Genomic DNA, 14,010 nt, shown 5'->3' on the forward strand with positions numbered 1-14,010 from the left:
AACAGAACTTTTTAGATTCTGCAAATATAATGGATATTGAAAGAATACAGGCACTATAGAGCTAAACCTATTCCTAATTGCCACTGTCAAATAATGACTTTTTAGCAAGCTCTGTCTTGCAACTATATATCTGATCCGCCTCACGTGACATTTTCAACAGCAAGAATCTTCAAACAGGAGATCCCCAGATCCTCCAACACTCCACATCTTCTTGTAGAATCACAACCAGCGCACTTCCGAGGTCCCGTGTGTACCGTAAGAGGTAGCAGGATAATCATATAACTTCCAACTTTTCCCGTTCTCAAAAGTGTTTTTGGCGGATTTACAAGTTTTAAAAATCTGAGACTCAAATTTTGACAAGTTTCCAGAACTCACTGTATCGATTTCACTCCAAAAAAAACTCACAGCATCGCCAAACTCCATCATGGAGGTTAACACTTGTCGTATTTGTCGTGGAGAAGCGACACGAACACAGCCTTTGTTGCACCCGTGCAAATGTAGAGGTTCTATCAAGTATATCCATCAGGAGTGTTTGCTTGAATGGCTCAGACATCTGAACAAACTGTCAGAAAAATGTGATATTTGCAACACCCAGTACAAATTTCGGATTATCTATGATCCGGAAATGCCATCCCGGATCCCGTTCTTGCTTGTGTGGTTCAAGTTGATCCAGATCTTGCTGCTGGGAGCCATTAAATCCGTTCTGATAGCGCTATATATCAACTGTCTAGTGCTACAAGTACCACTATACTGGAAGTTTGCTGGTAGAATCTATACATGGGCCATAGACGGTCAGTTGCCGGCGAAAAACCCGACATTTTTGCTGGCGCTCTTGTTTGGAGAGTACGATATTCGTAGCTATATCGAGTCTGCTGCCTCAGCTCTAGACACTGGCTTTGAAGTATCTTCTTTTCAGCTTCTGCTTCTCAAACTCCGTAAGTTCTTTGAGTACACGTATTTCAGCGGAATCCGTTACATTTTCATTGCAATTGCTGTTCATATCGCTTTGTTTATTGAACATGAATGGGTAATAAGAGATGAAGGATTTCAAAAGCTTTTGCTTCGAAAGATCGGCTCTGAACCTAGTGCTAAACTCGTCGACTTGCTCCAGCAGACTTTGCATGCTCAAAGAGGAGATGGTAACAATAATAATGAAGAAGCTACGGCCAATTTGGAACGTTTGGAGACACTTGCTAGAGCCATCAGAGATCTTCAAGATGAAAACATTAACAATAACAACAATAACAATGAGGCTCTTCGTAATGCTATAAATGCCAGAAATATTTTCAACGATGATGTCAATATTGGCGAAGCTGACGATGAAGACGATCTTTCTGAAGGCGAAGTAGCCGATGATGAGGAAGCAAGAAGAATCGATTTCTTGGACCTTGTAAATGAAGCTCCACCTAGGAGAGTGATTAGAAACCAAGAGGACAATGCCGACGTGGAATTTATTCAACAAGAGCCATTCAACCAATTCCAAGAAGCAAATTTGAATCACAATCACGATATTGCTCATAACCAAGACAATTTTCATTTTGATAATCATCCTAATGTTAATAATGATAATAATATTGATAATCTTCATGAAGATCATAATGATGGCGAAGGAAATTTTCCAATTGTTGCACAGGATGATGATGAATGGTTCCAACAAGATATTGACCATGACGAAATGGATGCAGAAGTTGCCGCTTTAGCTGAGGCAAATGCTGATGGAGGAGGAGGTTTTGGTGATCTTTTAGAACTCTTTGGGATCAACTTAAATATCAAGACGCCGATTTTCCTTATGTTTGTCTCTGACTTTGTCATTTCTGCATATTTATTTTTGATATACTTAATTCCTCACATGCTTGGAAACTTGTTCTTCTCGGTGGCTGGCATGGGGATCAGATTGGTCAACTCCAGCGTGATAAGAAGTCTCATTTCGCCTATGGTATCCAAATATCAACCATTTTCCAAAGCTAACGAATGGAAAGAGATGTACGCGGAAGAACATGAGTTGGTCAACTTCACGATGACTTCTCTTCAAGAATACTTTGTAGTCCCCGCATCCAACATTTATATCAATCTCTTTGAAGCTGAGCATCCCCACTACTCATTGGCGGAGAGAATCATTCTTCTTACGATTGGATATGCCATCATTGCCTTTGGAATCTACCGGTTTATGAAAGTACTTGTCAAAGGTAAGAAGCCTGTAATGGGTACCCCCAGAAAGATTTACAAGATTCTCTTCGAGGTAAGCTCCACAGCAAAAGTATTTTTCATCTTTTCCATTGAGATCTTCTTCTTCCCTGTCTACTGTGGATGGCTTCTTGACTTTTGTGTGGCACCTTTAGTCTTGCCCCAGTTCACGAGGAAGTCACCTTCAGGTGTTGATACGTTTGTGGTGTTGGTATCTTCGTATTATGACTCACTCCAGGAGACATATTTGCGTGTATTAATGTACTGGAGCTCGGGAACACTTTATATGCTTCTCTTTGCACTTTTTGTTGGCATGGTTCGTACCAATATCTTACGCCCCGGCGTTCTTTTCTTCATCAGATCACCTGACGACCCCAATGCCCGTTTAATCCATGATGCTCTCGTGAAACCACTCATGTTGCAATTGTCTCGTATATACTTGAGTGCTAAAGTGTATACTGGATTTATTATAATTGGTATTGGAGGTGTCACCTGGGGATTGAGACATATATTGAGCACTACAAAAGGAACCATATTTCTTCCAATACAGAGTTCTTCGGTCTTCTTTGATATCATCCTCTGTGTTTTGGCGACGAGAAGCTTGGTTTCCCAGCAATGGGCTCTTGAATACTGTCAGCTATACTGGACTAGAGTGTTCGAAATCTCGTGTCACAAGTTGCGTTTGTCTCACTTCATTTTGGGCAAGCCGATTTCGCAAGAAAGAGGCTATACTGTCTACAGAAACATTTTCCAGACGATAATGGCCACGGCCCAGCCTGATTTCACCTCCCCAGTCTCATACAGACAAGCCCAAGAGATCTTTAAACTGAACCCCAATGTTAATGCCTGTTTTGTTCCTGATGGTAACTATATTAGAGCTCCAGACAGCGACACGGTTTCTCGTAAATTCGTCAAGAAGTTGTTCGTCTCTGTCACAAAGGACGACAAGTTACTAACTGCAGCAGAAATCAACACTGCCCCTTCAGCTTACGAGACTCCTTCATCTGAAGCAGAAGACGAACTCAGTACAGACAATTCATACACTATTGTCTACAGACCGCCTCACTTCAAGATGCGCTGTTTGGCACTTATTTGTATGCTTTGGGTGTTTGCTGTCATCATAACTATGGCAGTAACATTTGGAGCATTGTTGCTGGGACGGATGATACTCATTGTTGCCCTGTACACTGCTGATTCCAAGTTGTACGATGCCATGGTCAAACGCCAATACCGATTCGACATCCCGTGTTTGGCAATTGGTCTACTTTTGGAATTCACCTTGTTGTATCAATTTGACCAGGGTGTTATCCAGTTGGACTTCTTGCAGAGATTCTTCCACAAGGAAGTAAGAAATGAAGCAGCCAATGTCGTAAATGAAAACGATAATATTCAGCAGCGGCCTCAGCAACAACTTGGAAACCAAAGAAATGCAGGCAACGAGTTCAGATTTGATCAATTCCAAGAACGGTTCAGAAAGGAGTTGACTTACGTATGTGTCATCGGCTCTTTTCTCTTATGGGCCCTTTGGGTTCAGGGTGTACACATTCTCTGTGTGGATCGCCCGATTCGTTTCTTGTTCAACACCCCCGATGGTCCATTTATAGTTGACAAGTTTTCTATTCCCGTCCATTTCCTTGTCTCGTTCTGGACGTTTCTCCCATTCATTTACTACGTTATGAACTCCACTAGGTTTGTACGTATTGAAAACAATAATGATGGCGAGTTTGACATTGCTCGAATTCTCTCGGCATGTGGATTCTACCAGGCGTTGATCAACATCGCTATCGTAGTAGTCCCTACAGCTTCACTCAATTTCTACTTGTCATATCTCGGAAAGCCAGCTGACGACTCAAGACGGATCTACATGTTTCCCTTAGCCTACTTTTTCTTCATTGTAGCCAAGTCGATTCACGAAGCATACCGATTCTATTCTAGAGTCAACGACCAGGTAAAGAACGAGCGTTATGTGAGAGGTAGAGCTATTGAAAATGTTGAAATTTCTGACAACGAACAATAGATATGAAACAGAGTGAACGAAGTGAATCTAATAGAATGACAAGTATCTGTCAATGATGAAGTTGTAATGGTTCCTTTTGTGTATATAGCTAGTCAGTTTTTACGTTGTAATGCACTAATTACGAATTGCTTATATTTATAAGAGTAATTGGATTTTGAGAGCATACTCACTAATGCTATCATCTATAAACACCTATCAACGTTGCACCAGTGTAGTAACTAGAAATCAACTTCGAACGGAGTCTATTGTGCAGAAACATCAATAACTTCTACAACTTCCTCTACTGGCTCTGCTACTGGGTCTTCAGCAGCCGGTTCTTCAACCTTGAGGACTTGTTGAACTGGTTCAGCCACTTCTTCAGCGACATCTTGGACAGGTTCAGCTTCCTGAGAGCTTTCTACTTCTTCTGGGATTTGTGCTTCGGCAACAGGGGTTTCATCGTCAAGAATAGGTGGAGCAATTGGCTCCTCTACAAGAACAGCTTCTTCCAATACAACGTCTTCGACAACAACATCTTCAACTACAGGCAAACTGTCATCACCTTGCTTTGGAGATTCTTCAGCCTTCTTTTCTCCATCCTGAGAGAGATGCTTTTGTTCTTCTTCTGGATCAACTGGCTTCTTCTGTTGCAAGAGTTCACCAGGCGTCTCGTGAGCTTCTTCTACCTTTTTGAGAAGATCGTCAGCAATCTTGCTAGCACTTGTAAGCAGAGCAGCTTCGTCGATGCTGTACTCGCTGATGTTTCCGTGGAAGGTGTTACAGTCAAAGTCCCAAGTACTGATGGCCTTAGATCTCTTACACTGGTCTTTGGTCCAGTTGGTGGCATAAATCAAAGGAGAGTAATTGATGTAGAAAACAGCGCTGAGAGCAACAAAGATGGTGACCAAGCCCAAGCCGAATCTTTGTAAGAATTGGGAGCGGGCCAAGAAGTAACCAGTAAAAAGTTCAAGGAAGTGTCCGAGAGCCAAGATACCAAAGTAAAGAGCTGGCAAGTAGTGATGCAAGAACAATTGTCTACCCATAATGAAGAATGGGAGGTAATGAAGACCCCAACCCAATATGTATGAAAAGGCTTGGAAATTGAAGTTGTAAACATTCTTGTCAGTCGCAATTTGACTACCAGTGTGCCATCTGATAGCTTGAATGGCAGTGTACAAGAAGAAAACAGCAATAACAGACGAGACAGTCCACCAGGTCACGGCATTACCCATCAAATATACTTGTCTGTGTTCTCTGACCCAGTAGTTAATACCTCTCAACATCAATGGCCATTCTTGGGGTTCAGACTGCCAGTTATGGTGATCGGTTAAGCCCTGGTTGATCTTCCACATGCGCTTGTGGGACTCAGTGAACTTCTGCAACAACGTTAACTTAGGATAGTTGATGATCCTGGCTTCACTCTGGCTCAACATAGGATTTTCATTAGTCTCGATATACCAGTGGGTCAATGCTCTTCTACCAGACGAGGCAGCAGAGACTTCTTGTTGGCCAAAACCCCATTCTGGCAATTTGACTTCCGACGAGAACAAATAGTGTCCAGACATGGCGTGTCTGAATCTGATTACAGATGTTAAGGCGATCACGTTATTGCGGGCTTCGCCCTCTGGGGTCCTGTGGCTTACGATTTCTACAACCCAGTCGTCATTGGCGTCACCGGCAAATCCTTCGAACCCGTAACAAGAAGCTTCCTTCTGCCAGTCACGTTCACTGACAGGAGGCTTTTCATCGTGAGAGTGCAATCTCTTGCCTGAATTGATGTGCTTTAATCTTACCTTCATACCATCTGTCAAAGGCACAAACGTTTCATTGTACACAGTGAGGTTGCTGTATGGTTCGATGAACCATTTGTTGTTGGAGTCCAAATGGGGGTATAACGTAATCTGTTGCTGTTTGGAACCAGCAGGATAGTAGTGTTCGTGCGAGTGCAAATAGCCACCTTGAGTGTCGATGTGACGAATTGTTACAGTCGAACCTAAACCCACTTGAGCAATAATATTCTTGGGAATGCTGTTGCCTTCCAAGCCGGCTCTGAAGGCACTGGACATGAAAGCAGAACCATCACCTTCCTTGCTCAACACCTGGAAATGAACTGCAAAGAAGAAGAGGTACAACAAGGCAGGGACACCCAACAAGATGGAGCCCCTGAAGAAAGCATGGGCAACGACCTTCTTAGCGCTGACGGACAAGTCACCAACGATGAACCACATCTGATACACGCAGGAGAGACCTACCCAAGCTACAGTGAAAAGGCCCACCCACTTGGAACTAAGAGCTAAACCAAGAGCAACACCGGTAGCAATCAAACTCTTGAACCAGCCAGCGGAGAAAGGGGTCTGAATCTCGAACTTCTTCCAGGCAAAAATGGATGCAGCAATGAAGAAAAGAAGTGGAGAGTCCAAGAGAATGTATCTACTGATTGTTACGTTGGAGTTCTCTACCAACAAAAGAAAACTGGTAGCAAAAGCAATGACAGGTCTAACGCCGGAACTACGCAAAGTGAAGTACGCTAAGAGTACCGTGCCGATACCCAACAACGCGGGGAACTGTCTCATGAGAACATAGGGTGTACCTTCAGGGAAGTAGTCACCAATACTCTTGAATTCAAAATCACCCTTGAAGCCTCCGTAGGAAGCAACAGCTGCAAAAAGCATCTTTGCCAACGGTGGGTGCACATCCATGAAGTATTTACCGAGAATATACTTTCTGGCAAAGCCTCCGAAGTGTACTTCGTCAAACACCACAGATTTGGGATACGACAAGTTGTACATTCTCACGTAGTAAGAAGCCACAAGTAGAACAGCGATAAGAATCCATTCGTTGGAACCGAGCAAAGAACGCTTTTTAAGCAAAGTTGGAGCCGGGTCGGTCACTAGATACGAGCGGATAGCACCTTGAGCGAAAACCGGATCCACTACTGGATCCACCAGAAGTAGGGAAGGAGCTTGTTTGGCCTTGAGCGCAGCAGCTTTAGCAGCCGAGGACTGTTTCTTGGCCATTGGAGCAAAGGAAAAGCGGGGGAACTACACCAGAGAACAGGAACCAAGACTAGCAGAAGTAAAACGGAGTTTGGGGATGTTTTCTTCGCAATTGCTGGAGAGTAATGAACTCTTGTCATTTTTCAAATCTTTCATCTGGTAGATTTTCAGTGAAGTTGTGTTATGAACTGCATATATGCCAATTAAACAGGGTGTTCACTCCAAAGGTTTACGTGTACGCGTAATGCAGAGAAGAAGAAAATGTCACGTGTACAGTCGGTAGACGTATAAAGGGATACGTGGTGCTCTTTGGTTGTGGAAGCTGAGGATATGGTAGTCCATTATAGTATATACCACTAGTTGACAGTGCCGGGTTACGGAAGGCAAGTTAATGTGCTGTAGCTGAAAATATAATCAGATTGGCTTTAATCACTAGACTATAAATGGCAAGCTGTAGAGAAGTGCCTCTAATTAAACATAGTGAGAGATTGAAGAGGTATATATTTCGTTTTTGCGAAACTTCTCGTAACCAAACCTCTCCCGATAATTGACCTTAGCCTATGTTGGCAGTTTATTCGACTTGTCTGGTTTTGCAAATCTGCCAAAAGTCCAGAAAGCTATTATGTTTGTGTGCAGTAGATAATTATGTATATGCATGCACAACCAAATCTTCTCTTGCTTAACAAAGGTCACGTGAAAATCTATAAAAGTCGAATTTGAGTGAATGGTAGAACAGAAACAGAGCATATGGAAAGAGCCATGCTATGTGGATCGTATTGAAATGGTTGAATTGGTCGCAGAGGATCCTTTCTTTTATTTGGGCGTAGGGCAGTTTCTTGTGGTTACGGCCATTTTGCTGTAAAATGTCTATCTGAAACTTATACGGATGGATATTACCATCCTTGCCGGATCCACCCAGGTAGGTTAGGTTTTGTCTGGAATTCTAACATCGTGTTGGCACCGACCGATGTTTAGTCTATACAGAGTAAATTTTTTCATTTGAATTTTTATTAAGTATGGATGATGCCCTTGGTTATTAGACGCAGGTCGACTGGCATTTGATTCCTCTGAACACGGCAACAACTGTCACTATGTTAAATGCCAGACATGAAATTTAACATAGAAGCAAAAAGACTCTTCGATGTAGCATGACATTCAGAATGGTCTTCCAATTTCTCTGTCAACTATATTTTCGTATTTAATTAGACAAAAGTTAGCAAATAGGATTAGTTAGTCGATCAAATTCACATTTTCACCACATCCGCTAGGATTATAGTCACTTTATTATTCAAAGCAGCCCATGTGCTCAGCTCAAGCTTGCGCCTTCAGCATACTAAGCAAGAGTTTTGCTTCATGCTTATTAGTACGGATGCCTTAGTTTTTAGTCTATTACCTACAAAACGTTCAAGTATACAATTATCCTGCATTTGCGATGTAATGCACTATATGTTGCATTATTTCCCTATCCGTGGCCATAACGGGCTGATATGACATCCCGTCTTCCAGATAGCGATAGCGACTTGTAGGAATTTAGCTGCAACAGAAGAGCAACCGTTTCTTGACATCTCTGCGGTGGCCTCACTGCTCTTCCAATCAAGTGGGACTAGAAATCTTCAATTTCTGGAATGGCTCTAACTTTAATTGCAGACCACGTTGCCAGTCTTGGCTTCTGCCAAAACTCCTATATTGGCAATGATTTTTCTTGGTCTGTTTGTTAAGCATTGTAAGAAAGTCCTTTGGCCTGCAGGCGTCGCTGAACGTTATCTTGGCTTTATTTTTCGCTCATTTTTTCGCGGTGATAGCAAAATAAATTTTCACAGAGTTTAACTAATTATAAGAACACTTCATTTTCTCCATCACTCCAAGTCGACACATTTGTTCCTATTTATTGTAATTCTGTTTGGGAAGTTTTATCGCTAACGCCTTGAAATACTGAATATCTCACTGTGAAATCTTAAACTAGAATCTAGTTTACCTTATCTAGTCTATTCAATTTCCCAGCCTTTCACCAGACTTTTGCTACAAAACTCTCCGGTGAACCAGAAGCTACTCTCTATCGGAATTCACGTCTTATTTGGAACTATTCTGTTCTGATCGTAGAACTACCCCGTTTGAAGTTATTGAAAATAAAGTCCTCTAGCTCAAACAACGAATTCAACAATGACTCGTCAACTAGCCAAGGCTATGAAGATGAAGGCTGTCAAAAGCCGATTGCTGAACTCAAGAACCTAAACACTCGTGTAACTACGACTGTCGCTGACGAAAAGAACCTCAGGCCCCCTATCGATAACGAAGCTTACAGACTCACTGTACTGCAAGTAGCTTCTTTGTTCAATGTCGACATTGACGTTGGACTTTCTGAAGCTCAGGTAAAGAGTCAGTTCGAAAAGTTCGGCCCGAACAGCTTGGGAGCCGATGAAAAAATCTCGATGGCGAAAATCTTGGCCCACCAAGTATTCAACGCCATGGTTTTGATTTTAATCATTTCTTTGGTGATTGCTTTGGCAATCAGAGATTGGATCTCTGGTGGTGTGATTGGCTTCGTAGTCTTTATCAATGTGTTTGTAGGTTTTATTCAGGAGTACAAGGCCGAAAAAACAATGAATTCATTGAAGTCCTTGTCTTCTCCTACTGCCAAAGTGTTGAGAGAGGGTCACTCAATCGATATTGACTCCGAAAACGTAGTTCCTGGTGATATTGTAATCATAGGCGCGGGAGACACGGTTCCGGCCGATTTGAGATTGTTCAATGCCGTGAACTTGGAAACAGATGAGGCATTGTTGACCGGTGAATCGTTGCCCGTAGCAAAGGTCCACACTGAAGTCTACACTGACGATGTTCCTGTTCCAGTGGGAGACCGTTTGAACATGGCCTTTTCTTCTTCTGTAGTAAGCAAGGGAAGAGGATCTGGAATTGTTGTTTCTACTGGTTTACATACTGAAATCGGCAACATTGCCGACTCCTTGAAGAACGGTGACGATAAGCTAATTGTCAAGGTCGACAAGTCGACCAACCCAGGTTTCAAAGACTACTTCTTTGCTGCTCTGAAGTCTACCTACAACATAGTCATGAATGTATTGGGTACCAATGTCGGTACACCTTTGCAGAGGAAGTTGTCTTGGTTGGCTATCTTCTTGTTCTGGGTGGCTGTCTTGTTTGCTATTGTAGTTATGGCTTCACAGAAGATGAGAGTCACCAAAAATGTTGCCATCTATGCCATTTGTGTAGCTCTTTCTATGATTCCTTCTTCTTTGATTGTCGTCTTGACCATTACCATGGCTATTGGAGCCCAAGTAATGGTGACCAAGAATGTCATTGTTAGAAAGTTGGACTCGTTGGAAGCCTTGGGTGGTATCAACGATATCTGCTCTGACAAGACTGGAACTTTGACCATGGGTAAGATGATTGCCAGAAAGGTCTGGATTCCTACTTTGGGTACGTATATGGTTCAAAACTCTAACGAGCCATTTAATCCAACAGTTGGAGAACTTGTTTACAACGAATCTTCGCCAAAGGAAATCAAAGATAGTGACGAAGAAGCGGATTATATTCCCAACTTTCCTGTTCCACATCCAAACTTGTTCCTGAAGTGGATTGACACTGCTATTTTGGCCAACATTGCCTCTGTCAAATTGTCTCCTGTTGCAAATTCTGACAAATTGGAATGGCAAGCTCATGGTGATGCTACTGAAATCGCCATCAATGTCTTCACCACCAGGTTGGGCTACAGCAGAGATTCGATGATAGAGGATCAAGAATTGGAACATTTAGCCGAATTTCCTTTTGACTCCAGCATTAAGAGAATGTCTACCGTTTACGCCAATACTAAGTCGCTGGTTTCCACCGTATACACCAAAGGTGCTGTGGAAAGAGTCTTGAGTATTTGTAAGTACTGGTACAAGAATAAAGATGAGTTGATTCCTCTTTCCGAGGAAGACAAGAACGTTATTGAGGCCAACATGGCTGTGTTGTCGTCTGAAGGTTTGAGAGTTTTGGCTTTTGCTCAACGTCAAATCAACACTGCTAAGGAAGACGTCAACAAGAGGGATGATGTCGAGCAGAATTTGGTTTTCTTGGGTTTGATCGGTATCTATGATCCTCCTAGACCAGAGAGCGCCAGATCCGTTAAGTTGTGTCACAAGGCTGGTATAAATGTTCACATGTTGACTGGTGATCATCCTGGTACAGCCAGAGCAATAGCTCAGGAAGTTGGGATTTTGCCTCACAATTTGTACCACTACAGTGAAGAGGTAGTTAGAGTTATGGTGATGACAGCCAATGAGTTTGACAGTTTGTCGGATGAAGAAGTGGACAATTTGCCCGTTTTGCCATTGGTTATTGCTAGATGTGCTCCACAGACCAAGGTTCGTATGATTGAAGCCTTGCATCGCCGTAAGAAGTTTGTGGCAATGACAGGTGATGGTGTCAACGACTCTCCTTCTTTAAAGAAAGCCGATGTTGGCATTGCCATGGGTCTCAATGGTTCAGATGTCGCTAAAGATGCTGCTGATATTGTGTTGACCGATGATAATTTTGCTTCTATCTTGAATGCCATTGAAGAAGGTAGAAGAATGTCATCCAACATTCAGAAGTTTGTGTTGCAGTTGTTGGCTGAAAATGTCGCTCAGGCCATCTACTTGATGGTTGGTTTGGCATTCATGGACAAGTCTGGCTACTCTGTTTTCCCCTTGGCCCCTGTTGAAGTATTGTGGATTATTGTTGTCACCTCCTGCTTCCCGGCAATGGGTTTGGGTCAAGAAAAAGCCCTGGACGATATCTTGGATTTGCCTCCCAACAGCACCATATTCACCTGGGAAGTCATCATCGACATGTGTGCTTATGGTTTCTGGATGGCTGTCTGTTGTCTTATCTGTTTCGTTGTCATTGTCTTCGGTAAAGGAAATGGCTATCTTGGAATTGACTGCAACACTGGGTCTGGTTCTGGCTGTGACTTGGTATTCCAGGGTAGATCCGGTGCTTTTGCTGCCTTTACCTGGTGTGCCTTGTTTTTGAGTTGGGAATGTTTGCACATGAGATTGTCGTTCTTCAAGATGAGACCCGAGTCCGAGCACTCATGGTGGAAGCAGTTGGGTATGGATCTCTGGGAAAACCAGTTCTTGTTCTGGTCTATCATCTTTGGATTTGTTTCGGTGTTTCCCGTCGTTTACATCCCTGTTATCAACGACAAGGTGTTCTTGCATGGTCCTATCGGCTACGAATGGGGTCTCTCTTTTGCTTTCACCATCTTGTTTTTCTTGGGCGCCGAAGGATGGAAGTGGTTCAAGAGGGTCTACTACAGAAAGACGGCTGCCAGAAACCCTGAATACGAGTTGGAGAGAAATGATCCATTCCAAAAGTACGCCTCATTCTCTAGAAGCAACACCGTGGCAGTCAATGTTTGAAGACATTAGCTGGTGTGCCCTGGGGTCTGCTCTTTTTTGGCAATTCCAACAATATCGCTAACGTCCAAAGTGTGATTTTCTTATTTAAATTTTTTGCAAGTCCGGTAGCTTATACCGTTGTTAAGTTTTCTACAGTTTTCTAAGGATATCACCTAGTTTTTTAGGTAATACCATCCGGAGGTTTTTATCTTAGGATTTCCTCCACCTTTCAGTATGGATCTTAGGAAAATTTATGTACTTTGTAGTAGATAGGTTGGACTTTAGTTGTAATACATGCCATTTCGTTAAAAGAAAATGGATTCAGAACCCTTCTAATTCAAGATCAAGTGAAGTTTATATACTTCAAAAGAATATAAGAGGTATTAAGAGAATTGTAGATTAATTGCTACTGTATTAAGAAAACCCAACCACGGTTTGGTTCTGGTAGCTACAAAATTTCTTTGAAATTTAGATAGAAATTGTAGAGAAAGAGCGGTATCACTACTGGATTTTTCAGTACTTTTATTACACTCTAACACTGAAAATCATATGCGGTTAGAAGATAATCTTCCATTTAAATAGTCCTAGAATTATTAAGCGCTGTAAGGATTTATAAATTGATAAGAAAATACAATGTGCAGTACCAAGTAACCCCCAAAATTTCCCTAATACTAAATAAAATTAGAGCAGCTACTATTCCAATGTCGCTATTGTGTACTCGTAGAAGTTTCTTCCCCAGCTCTAGCAACTTATCATTACCAACTCCATTATAGTGGGTAGCTCCACTCAAGTAGTGAGACCATGAGTTAAGCGCGTATATACCCCGATTTGGAATGGCTCGAGTGCCCCGCGCTTCACCCCAGTAGTAACAATTATTATTATTGGTGCGCAACCTACTTACCCAAAACGGCGAGCTCTAAATAATTCTGACCAAGCGGAAATAGACAAAATTGCCCTACAAGAACCAACTCCTCCACTACAAGGCAATAAATCCAATGAAATCGGTGATTAGTCTTGATTAGTCTTGATTAGTAAAGACTGTTAGCCTTACCGCGCTAGGCATGTTCTTGCGAGATTCCTTAGCTGGCTCAGTTAGGAAACTCGTACGCTATCTAACATTGAAGTCTGTCATAGTAAGCAGTGCTCGGCCGTCCCAAAATGGAATATGAAGCCGACGGCTATCTTATCACTTCTCCACTGAAAACCGAGTCTATAAATAAGGCAAGAATCTCGAACTGAGAAATGAAAAATTCGAAAATGAAAGTTCCAACTTCAATTGAAAATCATAGAAACTTCATAGACTGAGTGTTCACATAGATTTGCTATTTATTGATTCATATTTGTTTCGCAATCACCTCCACACTGTTAACAACTAAGGCTTGATCTGAACCATTCGATCTACCTACAAAAGCCTTACTCTCATAAATCCTTTCCACTTAACTGGTTTATTGAT

At 42.3% G+C, this 14,010-nt stretch overlaps 3 protein-coding genes across 3 annotated transcripts; 2 read left to right on the plus strand and 1 right to left on the minus strand. All coding sequences in view use genetic code 12, as the record gives it.

Moving 5' to 3' along the window:
- Positions 1–424: 424 nt before the first annotated feature.
- PICST_36794 (mRNA poyadenylation and turnover) lies at positions 425–4,201 on the plus strand (the record flags this gene model as incomplete). The annotated part of the gene is made up of 5 exons (XM_001385566.1): positions 425–1,345; positions 1,634–1,936; positions 1,980–1,983; positions 2,046–3,487; positions 3,581–4,201. 5 exons carry the CDS (start codon positions 425–427, stop codon positions 4,199–4,201), a joined length of 3,291 nt encoding a protein of 1,096 aa, XP_001385603.2.
- A 57-nt stretch (positions 4,202–4,258) lies between these two features.
- On the minus strand, positions 4,259–7,282 carry PICST_90238 (Dolichyl-phosphate-mannose--protein mannosyltransferase 1). Its single transcript, XM_001385911.1, has 2 exons — positions 4,842–7,282; positions 4,259–4,553 (listed from the first exon to the last, which is right to left on the minus strand). The coding sequence occupies exons 1-2, from the start codon at positions 7,195–7,197 to the stop codon at positions 4,444–4,446; spliced, it is 2,466 nt and encodes an 821-aa protein (XP_001385948.2). The 5' UTR covers positions 7,198–7,282; the 3' UTR covers positions 4,259–4,443.
- A 1,760-nt stretch (positions 7,283–9,042) lies between these two features.
- Positions 9,043–12,864, plus strand: ENA5 (Na+ ATPase). Its single transcript, XM_001385567.1, has one exon. The coding sequence runs from the start codon at positions 9,606–9,608 to the stop codon at positions 12,576–12,578; it is 2,973 nt and encodes a 990-aa protein (XP_001385604.2). The 5' UTR covers positions 9,043–9,605; the 3' UTR covers positions 12,579–12,864.
- Positions 12,865–14,010: the final 1,146 nt, after the last annotated feature.

Source organism: Scheffersomyces stipitis, chromosome 6, assembly GCF_000209165.1.
Source record: "Scheffersomyces stipitis CBS 6054 chromosome 6, complete sequence".
NCBI classification, from domain to species: Eukaryota; Fungi; Ascomycota; class Pichiomycetes; order Serinales; family Debaryomycetaceae; genus Scheffersomyces; species Scheffersomyces stipitis.